This window comes from Eublepharis macularius, chromosome 9 (assembly GCF_028583425.1).
Source record: "Eublepharis macularius isolate TG4126 chromosome 9, MPM_Emac_v1.0, whole genome shotgun sequence".
Classification (NCBI taxonomy): Eukaryota; Metazoa; Chordata; class Lepidosauria; order Squamata; family Eublepharidae; genus Eublepharis; species Eublepharis macularius.
Window position 1 is genome coordinate 40303420 of NC_072798.1, and position 16955 is coordinate 40320374.

Here is a 16955-nt window from a genome sequence, read left to right on the forward strand (position 1 = left end):
TCCGAGCCTGCCAGTAAGAGACATCAAGGCTCGGGGGATCAATTGTCATCCCGTGACACTCATTCCAAGGGAAGTCAAGAGGAAGACGTCATTCTGGTAGAGAACCCCCCCACCCTATTGGGGAGGTCTAGGTTAGCTTCTTGAGGCTCCTGGTCGTCTCGATCATCCCAGGACCAGAGGGGACATTCCAGACACAAAGGAGCCCTTAACCATTTTCTTACCACCACAGGGAAGGTTCCTATTGCTCAGACCTTCCAGGTCCCCTTCCTTGAGAGCTTACTCTTATGCAGGCTCAAGGCGAACCTCGCAGCTGCCTGAGGCAGATGTTGAAAGAAACACCAGACATCTCAGGTCCAGTGACTCACCACCATCCGACTCTCCCAAAGGAGAGATTGGCCCCGCTGAGGAAGCATCTCCAACAGATTACTTCAGAGCATACAATGAGTTACTCCAGCATATGGCTAAGGCCTTAGAGATCAACGTGACATCCACAGAACCGAAGTTTACGGATAAGATTTTACAACATATCTACTCCGGTTCTACCCCTGCGGTCACCTTTCCAGTGATTGAGGGATTTGTCAATCTGCGGAAGGTTTTGAATTTAAAGCTGGCTTCTACCCCTGCTACTAACAGGGTTAAGAACCTGTATAGAACAAAAGATGACCTCTGTTCCTTCCTCTCTCTTCACCCTCCTCCTTCGTCCCTAGTGACCAAGGAGATGCAGGCAAAGCCCAAACAGGGTTCACTTTCTGTCCCCTCTGATAAGGAAAGTAGGAGGATGGACGCGATGGGACGCAAGATTTACACTTCCATTGCATTTGGAGTGAAGATCACTAATTATGCGGTGATGATGATGCGGTTGATGATGATGCGGTTGATGATTATCAACTCCTTTGGAACAAGGTGGCCACCTTTGTACCTAAGTTGCCCAAGGACCAGAAGATCTTCTTGAGGGTCATCCAAGAGGAAGTGTTCCGCCTATCCCGCCACCAGATCAATGCCAGGAGGAATATGGCAGACACTTCTGCGAGGTCCCTGTTATTGGCCGTTGTCCTTCGACACTATGCATGGTTGAGGACTACGGCACTGCCTACAGATACCAAGAACAAGGTGGAGGATCTCCCTTTCGAGGGTCACACGTTGTTTTCAGACGGATGACTATCTCTCTAAGAAGCAAAAGGATAGACTTACAGCACGCTCTTATGGCGTCTTCTTGCTTCACCAGCCGCACTCCACTTCTAGATCTCATTATAGATCTTTCCAAAGAGGCCGGCAGCACCGTTTTCAGCCATACCAGGGATATGCTTACCAGAGCCAATGATCCTACCAGAGCTCACAATCCTTCTCCAGAAAGAGGCAGAATCAGAAAAACAAGCAGGGCGCTCATCATCAGCATACTAAAGAGCAACCCCTGTCGCACAAACAGTTCTGACAATTACAGGGCCCTGACCCACTGTTTGGGGTCAGGTTGAATGCTTATTTCTCTGAATGGTGTAACATCACCTCGAATGTTTGAGTTCAAAAAATAGTTCAAGTTGGTTATAAAGTTGAATTTTTGCAGCTACCTTATTTACTACTCCGTTTTTATTTCTGGAGTTTCACAACCGGGGATGCTGGCTGAACTCTTGGCCCTTTTGGATAAGGGAGCCATTGAGGAAATCACTGACCATTCCTCATTATTGGGTTTTTAGTCGAAGTTGTTTGTGGTAGAAAAGAAGGATGGGGGGGGGGGGGTTAGACTTATTTTAGACCTTTGTAATCTGAACAAGTTTATTAGAGTTCGTAAGTTTAAGATGGTTACCCTGCAGGCGGGGCTAACCTTATTGCCCTCCCATTCCTGGTTCGCTGTTATAGATCTTAAGGATGCCTATTTCCATATCTCGATTTTTCCAGAACATAAGAAGTTCCTCCGCTTCTCTTATGGTACCCGTGTTTTCCAGTACAGGGTTCTGCCCTTTGGGTTTTCTACTGCCCCATGGGTTTTTCACAAAGTGCATGGCTGTAGTAGTGGCCCATTTGAGAGTCCAGGGATGCTGTATTTTCCCTTACCTTGATGACCGGCTGATTGTTGGGCATTCAGCCGAGGATGTAGCGAGGCAGGTTTCTGTTATTTTCTCTACTTGCCTCCGCTTGGGTCTGTTTGTTAATCAGAAAAAATCTAAACTCACCCCTTCCAGAGTTGTTCAATTCATAGGGGCTGTTCTGGACGGCACCCAGGATGCAGGATTCTTGCCCCGGGAATGGGATATAAAGATTAAGGCTCTGATTAGAAGGCTTAAAAGGTGCCGCTTTTAGCCTGCCCGGTTCCTTCAAACCTTGTTGGGTTGCATGGTCTCCACCACTGCTGTAGTGCCTCTAGCTAGATTACACATGCACCCATTGCAACTCTGGTTTAGTTCAGTTTTCTTCCCTGAGAGAGACCCTCAACGTAGGAGATTCAACATCCCCTAGGAAGATCCTTAAATCCCTAGATTGATGGTTGGTTGATTTGAATCTTTGCAAAGGTGTCAAGTTTGGTTGTAGGCAGCCACAGGTGTCCATTACTATGGATGCTTCTAATCTAGGCTGGGGGGCTCATTGCGAAGGGTCCTACGCTCATGGTGTGTGGGACGACTCTTGAGAGTCGTGAGCATATTAATTTGCTGGAACTGAGGGCTGTGTTATATGCGTTGATCTCCTTTTCAGATACCATAAGGAACAAGACGTCCAGATACTTACGGACAATACAACTACTATGTTTTACATAAACAAGCAGAGGGGCACGACGTCGGTGAGAATCTGGACGTAGGCCACAAATCATTTGGTGTGGCTGCAGGCTGTTCATATCCCTGGTATACTATCCCATTTTCACGTATCTCAAGCCATTTCACTCCCAGTGTTTTTTCCTAATCCTTCCACACCACAAGAACACACTGTTCATACATTGGATGTGAGACGGGCCATTTTGTTTTACAAGGATAGAACACAGGCCTTCTGCAAAGACTCAGCATTTTTTGTCTGCTACGCTGGACCCAAGAAGGGGAAAGCGGCTTCATCTTAGACAATTTCTAGATGGGTGATAACGGCGATTAGGCAGTGCTATAAATTGGCCAATGTTCCATGTCCTGTTGCTCTGCGGGCTCATTCCACAAGAGCTCAGGCAGCTTCAGCAGCATTCCTTCGCGGATTCTATTGATGACATCTGTCGTGCTGCTACATGGTCATCTGAGGAGACTTTTGTGAGGCATTATGCAGTGGATGTCAACACATGCAAGGAATCAGCTGTGGGACAAGCAGTACTCCAGTCTCTTTTCTGTTAAGAGTTCATCCCACCACCGGGTGAGTAGCTTGCTATTCTCCCAATGTGGGACTGCACTGAAGACCACAGATGAAAACAGAGTTGCACTTACCTGTAACTGCTGTTCATCTAAGTCTTCGTGCAGGCACACATTTCCCCCCTCCTCCCCCGCTGTGAACTCTCTGGTGTATATACAATGAACAAATAATGATAAATTAATAGAGAAGAAAAGGGAGTTGCGGCGACACAGGAGAACTGGGTAAAGGAGGGGGCGACCTCCCCAATCACGTGGCTGGCTGGGCGGGAAAAACTGGCTCAGACCGGCTGCAGGGGAGGTCGCCCCTCTAAATAGCCTAAAAGCTAGAAAGATCCTATTCCGAGTGGCTGGCCTGCGCAAACGCAGTCCCCAATGTGTGCCTGCACGAAGACCTAGATGAACAGCAGTTACAGGTAACTGCAACTCTGTTTTCATCTAGGTCTTCCAAGCAGGCACACATACCCTCTCTCCTTCCCTGCTAACTCTCTTGATACTGACCTTGTAGTACAGCAGCAAAAGAGGACTGAGGGTACGTTGTGGTGGCCTGCCGCGTAGTGGCCGTTTGCGGCAGGAAAGATGGCCGCGCATGCGCGCTGAGAGGCGAGGGCGCTCCCTAGCGTTTTTGAGCTATGGAATTCTCCGAAGTCGGCAGGCCTCCGTGTGCACAGTCCCATGTGTGCCTGCACAGAAGACCTAGATGAACAACAGTTACAGGTAAGTGCAACACTGTTTTCCTTTACCTAGTGAAGTTTAGAAATGCTAGGAAGTGTGCGGCAGGATGTCTTGCTGATTGTTCTCTTGAACCAGGCACAAACTGTTATTTACCATAGATTTTTAACTTTGTTATTTTGGTTCTTTCTGGGAGGCTTTTCCCTACTCAGAAACCCTCAAACTGTATTATTGAACATCTTTATTAAAACATTTTGTATGAGTAGAGTTATCCTTTTGTCTAGCAACTTCCTCTTTTATCCGACTGAATCTGGAGTTGAAGGCTACATTCTGCGCTGGGCAAAGGTATTAAATGATACTTAAATTATCTCATTCTCACCCTTTTCAAATATTTCTTTTTAACTCTCAAATGCTAACCAATACTGAGATGACATGAGATGTTTACGATTTTAATAAAACAGCATTGAATATGCTGGAGAGCCAAATAAAATATGAGGTGATACAATTATTATCACCTTCAGTTTTGCAATCTCAGCTAACAGAGGCCCCTTTTGTACTTACTGTTTAAACCGCCATTTATGAGCATTTGCCCCAATCGCAATGGCTTTGGCATGGCACTCCCATGTTTCACACTGTCTGAGGCAGTTTTGATTTGGGCTCGTTTTTCATTTTAGACTGGCTTTGAAGACTTGGTACAGTTCAGGCTTTCGAGGCTTTGCAATTCATGTCACTCTTTTTTTTTTTTTAACTTTGAGCATGCATAGTAACGTTGCAGTGTTGGAGCCCATCCCCCACTTGTATTTGCTGATTGGGATGTCCCATGTCCACTGGAGATGCAATTGGTGGCAGAGTTCTGGGGGGGAAATATGTACTTTTCCTGCTTGTTCTATTCTCATTTTTTTTAAAGCCAAGCCAAGAAAGGGTTAAAATGCTGCTGGTTCATTCAGGCAACTTTCCTGCTGCTTTGCAAAGGGCTGTGCAAAAAGTTTTTTTTAAAAAAAAGCTTACCAGGAGGGAGGGAAAAGCAGCCATTTAACCTTTTCCTGGCTTTTTAAAGCCAGAAGGGAATCAGCAGCAATGTTTCTACACAGCAACAAACCATTCCTGTTTTTTTAAAAAAGAGAGTGTGTGCACATACCCTAGAGGGAGGAAGGGAAAAGCAGCATTTTAAGCTTACCAGGAGGGAGAGAAAAGCAGCATTTAACCCTTTCCTGACTTTTAAAGCCAGCAGGGAATAAGTAGCCTGGCTTTAAAAAAAAAATTGTGAGTGCATGCAAACCCAGGAGAAAGGAAGCCAACGGAGAAGCAGCCTTATGTCCTTTACCTCGCTTTACTGATAAAAATGGCAGACAAGGAGTTCAGAGAGCTGAGGAGGGTGGGAGTGGTTAATTCTGCACAGACCAATCTGCACCCAAGGAAAAGGGGGTGGGGGGACGAGAAGCAAAAAGGGGACAAAACTGTTCACACTGACATAAATCAGGCCAGCTGCGACTCAGCAGCGGCTTCAAAAATAACATTGCAGTATGACCGCAGGGAGAAAAATCAGGGATGCTGTGGACAAAGAGCGGTACTGCGTCCCATGACTCCTTTCAAGTGTGAAACCCCTCCTAACATGGGACGCAGAGCAGGTATTGAAACGCTTTAAAGTCCCAGTGTGAAAGGCACCAGAGTAATATATTACTAGGTTAAATAGGATGCCATGACCAAGATTATTCTGTCAATTTCTCATTTGTGTACATTTTTTCCCCTTCAAGTAACCCTGCCTTGAATCTAGCTTGTTCCAGCTTTCTCCATAGTTTGTGCCTCAGTCTTCACTCATCTTCTAAGAAGATGGCGAATTCAACCCAAGAGGGCAAGTTTAATAGAGTTCTATTTTGTGGGATTTCCTAGAACTTGCAATATATAGCTGTGTGTGAGAGAGTAAAAAATATGGAGGGAAGTGTGAGGAAAATGCTGTAATGGATGTGCCACCTACACTGACATTGTATTAAAATGTATTAAAATGGCTGATTTTTAAAATAGAGGCTCTTGTACCTTTCTTCTGGGAGGGCCATTGTTCAATCTTTTCTATTTATGAAGACAGCAAAACTGTGTTAGGGAAGCATGGATGGTTTTGCCAACATTTTTGGCAGGTGAGGGAGAGAATAAGCAAATCTTTAGGATTACCAGCCAGAAACATCCTTTTTTGGTGTTAGTATGCTCTTTGTCTCTTTTGCTATTTTCTCGTTGGCTTCTCTTTTAGAGCAAGAAATCTCAGGACTTCTGCAGAGGAATCTGCTCCAGTTAAACTCTGGGGTAGAGGAAAGCCTCACCCTTTTATCTGAGATCCCAGATTCTTGCTGCTTAGATGCAACTCTTCGCAGTCACCAGTATAGCCTCCTGCTTCTGTTCTACTTTGCTTTTAGTCAAGGAGATAGGTGAGTGAAGTGTTTCAAGCAAAAAAAGCATAGCACTACACCAGGGAGGGTGTAGGTGAGACTACTGGTGTAACTGTCTGCCTAGCTTGCTGATAGTAACCATGGCTGAGCTGACAGAATTGGAAGTTCGACTCAGAGGTGGTATTATAGCCCTTGAACCTTATAGTGTTGGGGGATTTTAACATCCACACTGAGTTCTCCTTGATCAGGTTGTCATGGCCACCATGACAACCACTGGACTGTTCTAAGGTGTGTTGGGCCGTAAACACTGAAAGGGTTACTTTACTGCATGTGGAAGATTTCTGGTGCTGTGGTACAGGGGTTGATGATATAACCTGTGCCGTGATCATTACTTGCCAAAGGAAGGTTGTGATGCCAACCCTTCTCTGCAAGGATGGGGGACCAATTAAGATGATCCAGACCCTATTTATTTATTTATTGCATTTTTAGACCTCCCTCCCCATCAGACGGGTTCAGGGCGGTGTAACAGCATACAATTTGTAACATGCAGTTTAAAAACAATAAAAACATTATAAATAAACATTAAAACACGATTCCATATACAATAACATTTCTCAATTGGTGGATATAAATATTAAAATACAGCATTTTAGGCACAGGGCTTGGCTCTTACATCACGCCCTGCGCCACACTTATGAGCTCCTGCATGGGTGGTGGATGGTCTTCAGTGGTATGGCCGGCGAGAGGACAGCCTAGCCCCCACCAAATGCCTGGTGGAACATCTCTGTCTCCGTCTTTTATGTCATTTATATTCTGCCTTTCTCACTGAGACTCAAGAGGGGTTACACAGTGAGTTTGTACAGTCAATATCAAGAACGTTTCCATAAACAATGCCATAGGGTAAATAGATTCAAGTTCAAAAGACACAGCATTAGCAGGAATCCAATACAACATAGTGGTGAAGTCTATGCTTCCTAACTCATTAGCAGATCATCTGAGATCCCTTCCCTACAATACAGCCCTCCTATCTTGAGTAAAAAGCCTTTTTGAATAATTACGTTTTGCATCATTTGTGGAAAGCGAGGAGAGTGGGGGCTCTCCTAACCTCCTCAGGCAGGCTGTTCCACAGAGGCCACGACAAAGAAAGCCCATGCACAGGCTGCTGTTGATTTATTTATGTTGACATAAACAAATAAATAAATAAAGGTGGAAATGCACTGCAGATAAATTGGACTCTTATGGAACCGCACCAAATACCAACTAGATGTTTCTTCCTTTCCTGTGGAAATTCTGTTTCCTGCCGACAAGTAAGAACAAAATCAACATTAAGGCCGTCCTTTTTATCTTAAACTTCATGTTACACCTTTAGTCAAGATCATCCGTAGCTTCAGAGTGGGTTTTCCCCAATATACAGATGATTCACAGCCTTACATCTTAAAATCTAAGCTTTTAGAAGTAGTTGTGAAGGAGGTTGAGCAAACTTAAGCTTAATCCAGATACAGTGGGTAGGAAAGCAGAGTTTGGTTGGCATTGATTTGCCAGCCGTAGATGGGTAAATCTTTCTTTAGCAGATCAAATTAAAATGTTTGGAGTGCTGTTGAACCTGACCTTGTAGATGGATAAACAATCTGAAGCTGAAATTGTGACAAATGTGACAACAAGACTTCTGTTTGAGGTTATCTGTTTGCAATATGTCTCTCTAGAGTTCTGTCAACTGCATGGGTTAACCGGGCCCTATTCAAAGAGCTGCGTATTACCTTTAAAGCCCTAAATGGCCTAGGGTCCCCATCAAACTGAATCTCAATATACACCCCGTGTACCAGCTGGTGCCCTCTCTCATGTTTGTTTGTCAACAGTCAGGTCACAAACTTTCTCTGTGTCAGAATCCTTACTTTGGAATGGCTTACCTGAATTGGGTACAGAGGGTGCCTTCAATGTTTGCATTCAGGAAATGGTATTATTTTAAAGTGAGTTGTGTGGAGGGTGAGTTGTTTTGAAGATCTGTCTGTGCTGGGTTTTTTTTGTGATATTTTTGTTTTGCAGATGGATTGTTTTATTGTGTGTTATGCATTTGCAACTTGTTAGCTGCCTTGGGTCTAAGGAAATATGGTGGGATATAAATAAAGTTAAAAATGCTTGTTCTTAGATTTGTTCCAGAAGCAGAACTGTTCTCAGCCATAAGAAGTTTCCTTCTGTCACTCCAGCATCAAGGAGACTGTCCACCCCCATATGTCTTTAGAGCTGCTTTGTATCTTCTGGGAATATGCCAAGACAAGACTAAAGCTTTAGACGTGGTAAACACTGTTAATCACTGCTTTCTAGAGCAGCTTTTAAAATATGATCTGTCACCTTTCTGAAAGCTTGTTATTGGTGGGCCTTTTCAGAAAATTTTTTAAAAATGTTTTTCTTCTAGTGCTAAAAGCTCAGGTCTAGTACCAGTCATATGATCTTTCATTCTTCTTTAGAAGGTAGCTTTGCTATGAGGGAATAGCCATTCTGGTGTTTGCTTTTTTGTATATGGGACTCAATGGATAGTTTAAATTCAAGTTTACACAGTAGGATAACTCCCATGTAGTGAAGATTTTTTATTTTTGAACTCTGGAACAGGGAATGGTGGTGTGGGGAGCAGTACATGGGGAACACTAGTGTTAGATGGGTACTCCAACATTGTAATAGCATACCTGGGGAATGTACTGCCACCAAAAATGATAATTTAAAAAAATTAACACTTACTTACAGTGATGTTGGGAGATAATACTTTCAACTGGTGGTGATACCCGAACAATTCTAAAAGTGCCCTTTACATTTGTGAAATTGCATAGCACTTGCAATGGAAACACTGAGAGCTAAACTTGATGTTACGGCAGCCATGGGTCCAAACAATGGCTGCTGACACCATTTTAGAGGAGAATTTAATCATTTAAAAATTGCTGCAAGGGCCCAATCCCCAGTGTAGCAGTACTAGATGATATTGTTCCCCCGTCCTTTTTAAAGTGCAGAAACAGCTGGAGGATTGGGGCCTTGCAGCAATTTTTAAATAGTTAATTTCTCCTCTAAAGTGGCATCGTTGGCCATGGATTAGACTTGTGGCTACCATAATGCCTAGTTTAGCTCTAAGTGGGAAAGAACCACATTTTCACAACACAACATTGGTATTTAAGCAATGGGAAAATGCAATGAATTTCCTTGAGAGAAGATTTGAGTCCTAGCAACAAAGAAGTAACAACTGTGTGTAACTTATCTGGAAAGACCTGTTAGTGGCTATAAGATGATAGCACTTGGGAAAGATGTGAATGCTACTTATTTAGATTTGTTTTGCGGGGGTTGGTTTAAGGGTTCTGGGTCCCCCCCCTTCAGTTTGAATGAAGCTTTGTGCATGTGGTAAAGATTTTTTAACACTTATGAGAATGCTGTTATGTAACTTACATGTACAAAGAGAAAGAGAAGAAGCATCTACAGGGGGCAGCAAGGGCTAGTCAGATAGGAACATGAGGACAGCACCTCTTTCTATTGAGTGTCATTTCCTTGTCTTGTTTCCAGATTGGTACTCTTAAGGGCAATATCCTGCTTCTTCTCTGGACCCTCTCTCTCTTGGAGTATCTTTACACAAGACATCTAAGATGTCTACATGAGACATGAGAATGCTCAAGTATAGGGAGATGCAATGTTAGCTGGGAAGCGTAGTTTGAAAAGACAGAACTGAAAGCTCTGTCAATTTCACCTCTCTACAGGAGGGTAGTTTAAAAAGACAGAGCCAGTGGAGATTGCTCCTCAGAAGATTTGTTAACTTCATCTTCGCCTCCTCTGAGGAGCGATCTCTGCCGGCTCTGTTTTTATAAACAACCCTTCTTTAGAGAGGTGAATAGAACCTTGAAATGATTACCATTATAATGATAATGAGTCTTACCAATATCATATTCTAATCCTGTTATGTTATTATCATGATATTTATAAACTTGTCCCTGATGAGGTCACTTTGACTGACTGTCTCTTCTGATTTTCCTCTAATTCCAGGCTTCTCTTTCTTGCATAAAGAGGGTCCTAGAGATTACATCTGATTTTGCCTTGGTGTATGTCCATCATCCTCAGCTTCTTAATTTTTTTTTATTCTATCCTGAACTTATGGGAAGATTTGGTCACCGTATCCTAGAGCTCTGGTTTTCCTGTGAAGACTATAACCAAACTGAATCTGAAGATGCTGTCACAAGGATCAATAATAGTGTTTCTGACTCTGCAAACTACTTTGATAGTTTGCTTTGCATGCTAAAGGAGAACCCCAGTGCTTTACTTGTCTTGCTAGTATGTCATTATTTTTAATGAATACAAAATCATACTATGTTTTTTGTTCCTTCAAACATCTATGGTCAATCCATCAAACATATATGGTCAAATGCAGTCCTGAACAAAGGTGTTTTTTTCTGGGCTGAAGTCCTAGAAGGCAGTCCTTAGTGTTTTTAGAGCTAAGGAATATTTTGTGGCCTTTAATAAAAATTAGTTAAGTAGAAATTATAAAAAAATAATTTCTACAAGGTCATCCGTAGGATAATGGCAATACTCATGGATAAGATAAAGTATATTTGGTCTGGTTTTAGATGCCAAACATATTAATTTCTGTTGAAATTGCCAGTAGTCAGACCAGATTGTTGTTCCATTACAAGATGATTTTTTTCAGTTATCAAGTGGTGAGAGTCATACGGAAATTATTCTTACTAGGCAGGTTGCATTCCTAGCTACCATATGTTTGGAATCTAATGATTTAAATATCAGATCTATGTGAGTCTGGTCTTAGTGTATGTTGAACTCCAGCTCCACATAAACCTTTCCATGCACACGCTGTTTGAATCTACTCTGAAAATGCAAAAAACAAAAGACATATGCAACTTTACTTAGGACTAGCCTTATTGGTTGGTCTTAAAAATAAGTATTTCATGACTTTTGCTTTTGTGTCAATTTTTATTCTGCATTGGACCAGCATATTTACCTTCAATTATTTCATTGTGAAAATATTTTTACTATCACATGTACTTTTAGAAAAAGAAATCCTCTCTCTCCTACAACAATATAGTTTTTCAAAATAAAAGATCTGTCTTGTAAATGACAGATCTCAATGGCAGAGAAGTGGTATAAAAATACAATTAAACAAATAAATACTAGTTACATATATTTTAGTTGTACTTGATAACAGAGAGTATGCTTCAGTAAAAGCTGTAAGAAGTTCCACAGACAATTATAGGATTGTGGAATAAATTGGCAAGGAGTCTAGAGTTGCCAGCCTTAGGTTGGCAAATTTCTAGAGATTTTTGGGGTGGTGCCTGAGGAGAGGAAGGCTTGGGAAGTGTAATATAATGCTATAGAGTCCACCCTCCAAAACATCAGTTTCTCCTGGGAAACTGATTTCTGTAGTTTGGAGATCAGTTGTAATTCCGGGGGAGGGGGGGGTGTTTTCAGGCCCCACCGGGAGGTTGGCAACTGTAAAGGCATCTTTTCCTAATCACATGAAGATCTTCATAGGCTTAAGCCGTTTAGCATGAAACTTCATATAATTTCTCTTTCTGTGTCCCTCTGTAGTTGCAAATTTAATGTATTCCATTAGGTTTATAAAAGGCTGTCTTTGGAAGTTTAAATTATAGTAATGTAGCAGTATTATCCTAAAGATATTAAGAGTTAATCCAGAGTTGGCAGGAACATAGTATGCCAGTCTTCTGTAGAAGTGTACCATCTCAGAATGCATATTAAGTGAACATGGATAGTGCTATTGTCTTTGTGGATGTCTCACTGTTTATTACATTCTGTTAAATGCCACAAAATATTTTTAAGGTTTAATATTAATACCTGAGGGCACACTGGGAAAAATTGGATGCTGCTTACTTCTCAGACGTATCAGTGACAAGTATTCTTACTTCTCAGACAAGTATCAGTGACAAGTATTCTTACTTCTCAAACAAGTATCAGTGACAGTATTACTTCGGGAGACCCATTTTGTGTGTGTGTAAGGGATAGAGAGGTTGTTTACAAAAATGAGTCCTTGCCTGGTTTGACCTAAATATTACTTTTAATAGAAACTTACCGGGCAAGTACTTTTTCTGATAATCTCAATTGCGCATATTTTAAAATAAGTGCTTGTAGTGGTATTCAAATGTGACACATCTTTGTTTGGATTGCACTATAGCAGTTGAGAGATAGAACCACCAGGTGTTATGGGGGGGTGAGGAAGTTGTGCTTAACTATATAGAGCTCTACTTTTCTGGTCTATCATAGGAAATGACAGTGTTACAGACACCAGAGCAGTATTGATTCATAGTGGAACAAAGTGTTTAGTTTAGCTGCAGTGCAGTCCTAAGCATCTGTTCAATAGGACTTTACTTCCTAGTAAACGTGTTCAGGATTATAGCTTGTCAGGGCAGAGCTATGCACTTCTAAGTCCATTGATATCTATTTAAGATTGCCCTATTCCTTAATTTTGAACAGCGCATCTTTATTATACAACTATTTGGCTTCTTATATGTCAAGAGAGGATTAAAATATTTACATTTGAACAATCTTGTATTTGTTTGGAAAACAAATGTATTTGAATACCAAAAATGTGACTTCAAGTCACAATTTTAGTATAATCTTTCTGAATTTAAGTATGTACATGATGACTCATATTTTTGTTAGTATGGTTGTAGTATCACTAAGAATCATGGAACCTGGCTTCCAGTTTGGTGCCCAGATCATTCTCTATGCTATAACAATGAACAGTGGCAACATCTGCTTAAATGGGTGCTGATCTGCTTTCCCTTTCAGGATTTAGTCTGCCAAGGAACCAAGGAAGTGGCTCACAAAGTCTTAGTGACACTAGAGACCTTTCTGAAAGCAAATGAGGATGTCTGTGTCTGCGATCTTCTTCGAAGTCAATTTCTACAGATTCTACAGAAGCTTCTGGTAGAAAACAGTAGTAGCATTTTACAAGGTGAATAAGAAACCAGCCTTTAAATGAAAGAAGTAGTTGAATAGTGGTACCCCTGAGTGGTTGGACCATGAAACATGGGGCTGTCTTTGAAATTATCTGGAACCAAAATATGGCACCCAGGATTTTGTTAGAGGTTGGGTACAGAGCTCATATTGCTCCTGTGCTGAAAGATCTGCACTGGTTACCCATTTGTTTCTCTGCAAAATTCAGAGTGCTGGTTCTTACCTTTAAGGCCTTAAACAGCTTGGGAACAGGGGACCTGAAGGTGTGTGTCCTCCTTGTATATCATCTAGCCTGCCGGTTAAGATCTGCCTCCTAATCCCTGCTCTCTGTGCCATTGCCTTCAGAGGTAAGATAGGTGGTGACAAGAGACAGGGCATTTTGTATGGTGGCACCTCGCTTTTGGAATGCCTTCCTCAAGGTTTACCTGGCTCCTCCTTTCCTTGTTTTTAGGTGCCAGGCCAAAACATATCTTTTGACCCAGGCTTTTAATTAGGGGTTTTCTCTTACCAGCTTTTTAATAGGCTGCTTCTGGATTGCTTTTGTCCTGGTTATGTCCAATTGCTTGTTTTTAATGGTTTGTTCTTAATATTGTGATGTAGTTTTAATTGTAAGCTGCATTCAGGTCGCTGAAGAGGCAGCATTAAAAAAGCCTAATAAATAAATGTTGCTCACTAGAGCTCTTGGCTCAAGTCTTCTCCTATTCTTGTGTAGATAAGCAAGATTGTGAGACTGAGGCTTATTTTTTCAAGTAGCAGTGTAAGGACTGTGTGTGCATTTAGTCAACATCCTACCTCTTTTATTGAGGACAGGATAGCATGAGAGGAAAATATTCTTAGAATTGCAGCCTAGGTCACTGAATACTAGTGAATTTTCATGTTCTGTTTAAGAAAATCAGACCCTGCCACTTTTATTGAATCTCCTGTTCCTGGTGCAGTTGAGATATGTGATGGAGAGAGAGCTGGACAGTACAGACTTCAGATTGATTCATTTGGGTGAGTTTTCCCTGTTATTGTCTGGTATGATCTTTAGTTTGGAGGTAAGAGAGCTACAGTGCCATCCTAAACAGAATAACACCTTTTTAAGTGTACTGTATATACACTTTAAAGGGTGTATTGAAGTGACTTAAAAGGGTGTATTTAAGTGTATTGAAGTTTCATGGAGTGAAAGAAGTTCCTGGTTCAGAGATCAAAGCTAAGCCTGAACTGAAAGAAGTTCTGGGGGAGACAAGGGGAAAAGCCTAGTGTACTGTAAGTTAAGCCAGTTTGTTTAATTATGTTCTGTTCTACTTTCTGTACTGGCAAGCACTGGAGTCTTTCAATTCAGATCATCAGCTCAGCTAAAAACAAAATGGACTTAGAAGGGCATAACTCTGCTGAGAGTGGTACTGCTGGTTCACTGTCCGTCTTCTGTGCAGCCCCACATGGGACTGCGCCTGCGCAGGCCTGCCGACCGGATTTTTCTTTTCTAGCTAACGTCCACTAGGGGGTGCACGTCCGATCCAATGCGCATGCGCGGCCGTTTCCCGCCCGAGCGACATTGGGTGACGTCGCCCCCTTCCCCTCAGTTTCTTCTTTGCCGCCGACCGGTAAAGATCTAGCTGTCCGCTGTGAGAGGAAACTTTTTTGTGAGAGATCGTTCTATCTTCTATACCTTCTGTCCAAGGATGTCGGAGAAGTCGTTGTTTAAGCGCTGTTCGACTTGTTTGACGAAGATGACAAGGACGGATGGTCACTCCGTTTGCCTCGAGTGCTTGGGTGAAGGACACATTGTTGAAAAATGTGAGCATTGCCATCGGTTCACCCCGAAGGCCAGAGCTGAGAGGGCAAACAGATTGAATGCCCTATTGTGGAGAAGGGCTATGCGGGCGTCGGGAGCTCCTGATACCCCGGGGGGGCCACCACCGGCTAGTGGTACGGCCGAAACCCCTTCGATGATGGGATCTGTCCGGAGCGCCACTTCCACCTCGCGTTCTCGCTCGCCAGATCGGCCCCGACAAGCCCCAACTCCGACCTCGGATCCGAAGGACGCTGCGAGCTCCACGTCGGGTCGCAAACATTTGGCCCCGAAGTCGGATCCGACTCGGAAGCGACGCCGTTCCAGGTCTCCGACGAGGTCGGAACCGCCTGCCACACCGGCGCTGAAGGTGCCGAGGACTTCGTCGGATCCGAACATTCCAGCTGGATCGGTTCCCAAGCCGTCGGATCCGATATCGGAGTCGATGTCGTCGGCCCTGAAGCTTACAGAATCGGCGCGCGCTAGCCTCGTTCCGAAGACGAGTGCCCGGTCGGAACCGAAGGCGTCGGATCCGTTGCCCACCTTGACATCCCTGGTTCCGATGGCCTGGAACCGAAGCGCCGATCAGACTTCAGCTGCCAAGGGCGAGAAGAAGGCGAAAAAGAAATCGAAGCACAGGCAGTCGGCTTCGGTCCAAACGGATGAGGTGCTCTGGGAGAAGCCCTCGACTCCATCACCACACCTGTCACCTCCGTTGTACCACTCCACTGATGATGATGGTGACCTGCCCGACACTCCACCTTGGGTGGCCCAGAAGTGGCATGCTGGTGACTATGCGGGTAGAGAGGACCTACCTTATCATGTTCCTCGGGATGGATATGATAGAGAGGGCTCTCTGTATGCAAGCTCTCCATCGTTTGGCAGAGAGTATTGGGGTGACACTCGGAGGGAGTTCTCCCACTATGGCTCTCCCAGGCATGTCTCGCCTTACCAGCAGCCCGAACTTTACCAAGGCCCGAGCCCCAGCCCTCCATCTGACCCGTTGCCTGATGACATCATCATTGGGACCGGTCGTGTATCACCATCGGAGGACTACTGGCTCTATACTGAGCAGATGGTCCGAATGGCCCGTTCTCTGGACATCGAGATCTCTGCTGTAGATCCTAAGCCAAAAGATAAGATTCTGCAGTATGTCCAGTCTGGGAATCCTCCAACCATTGCTTTCCCGTTCACCGAAGGCTTGGTGGAAATCATTAACAACATCTGTGATAAGCCGGCTTCTGTGTACCCGACATCTTGCAAGCTAGAGGCTCTGTACAAGACAAGAGATGACGTATGTACGTATCCCTTTGCGCATCCACCTCCTTCTTCCCTCATTACTGAGGAAATGCAGACCCGTCAACGCCAAGGGTCTTATGCTGTGCCCATCGATAAGGAGAGCAGAAAATTGGACTCCTTGGGCAAGAAATTATACTCTTCTGCGGCCCTGACACTGAAAATCTCCAACTACTCAGCCATCATGGGGGCCTATCAAATTTTCCTCTGGAACCGCATGGCGGCCTTCATGGAAAAACTCCTGGCAGACCAGAGAGTGTTGGCAAAGGTGGTTCTTGATGAGGCCCTGCGACTGTCTCGACAACAGATAAATGCAGGCCGCGACACTGTTGATACCTCGGCGAGAGCATTGGCATCCTCCATCGTGCTTCGCAGACACGCGTGGCTCCGCACAACGGCACTGCCTGTCGAGACACGAAACAAAGTGGAGAATCTGCCTTTCGAAGGTCCATCTCTGTTCTCATCCACGACGGATGAATATCTGTCGCAAAAACGTAAGGACCGGCTCACGGCCCGCTCCTACGGTATTCTCCCAACCAGGCCGTTCACCAAGGGTCGCTTCCAATATCG

At 43.7% G+C, this 16955-nt stretch overlaps 1 protein-coding gene across 1 annotated transcript in view; it reads left to right on the top strand.

The window, feature by feature from the left end:
• Positions 1 to 16955, top strand: part of MEI1 (meiotic double-stranded break formation protein 1) — a 57528-nt gene that overhangs the window by 28934 nt on the left and 11639 nt on the right. Inside the window, exons 16-22 of the mRNA XM_054987743.1 lie at positions 4268 to 4328; positions 5738 to 5835; positions 6226 to 6400; positions 8508 to 8655; positions 10376 to 10660; positions 13148 to 13313; positions 14204 to 14308. Of these exons, the coding sequence (XP_054843718.1) occupies positions 4268 to 4328; positions 5738 to 5835; positions 6226 to 6400; positions 8508 to 8655; positions 10376 to 10660; positions 13148 to 13313; positions 14204 to 14308 (1038 nt within the window). The remainder of the gene's footprint in view (positions 1 to 4267; positions 4329 to 5737; positions 5836 to 6225; positions 6401 to 8507; positions 8656 to 10375; positions 10661 to 13147; positions 13314 to 14203; positions 14309 to 16955) is intronic.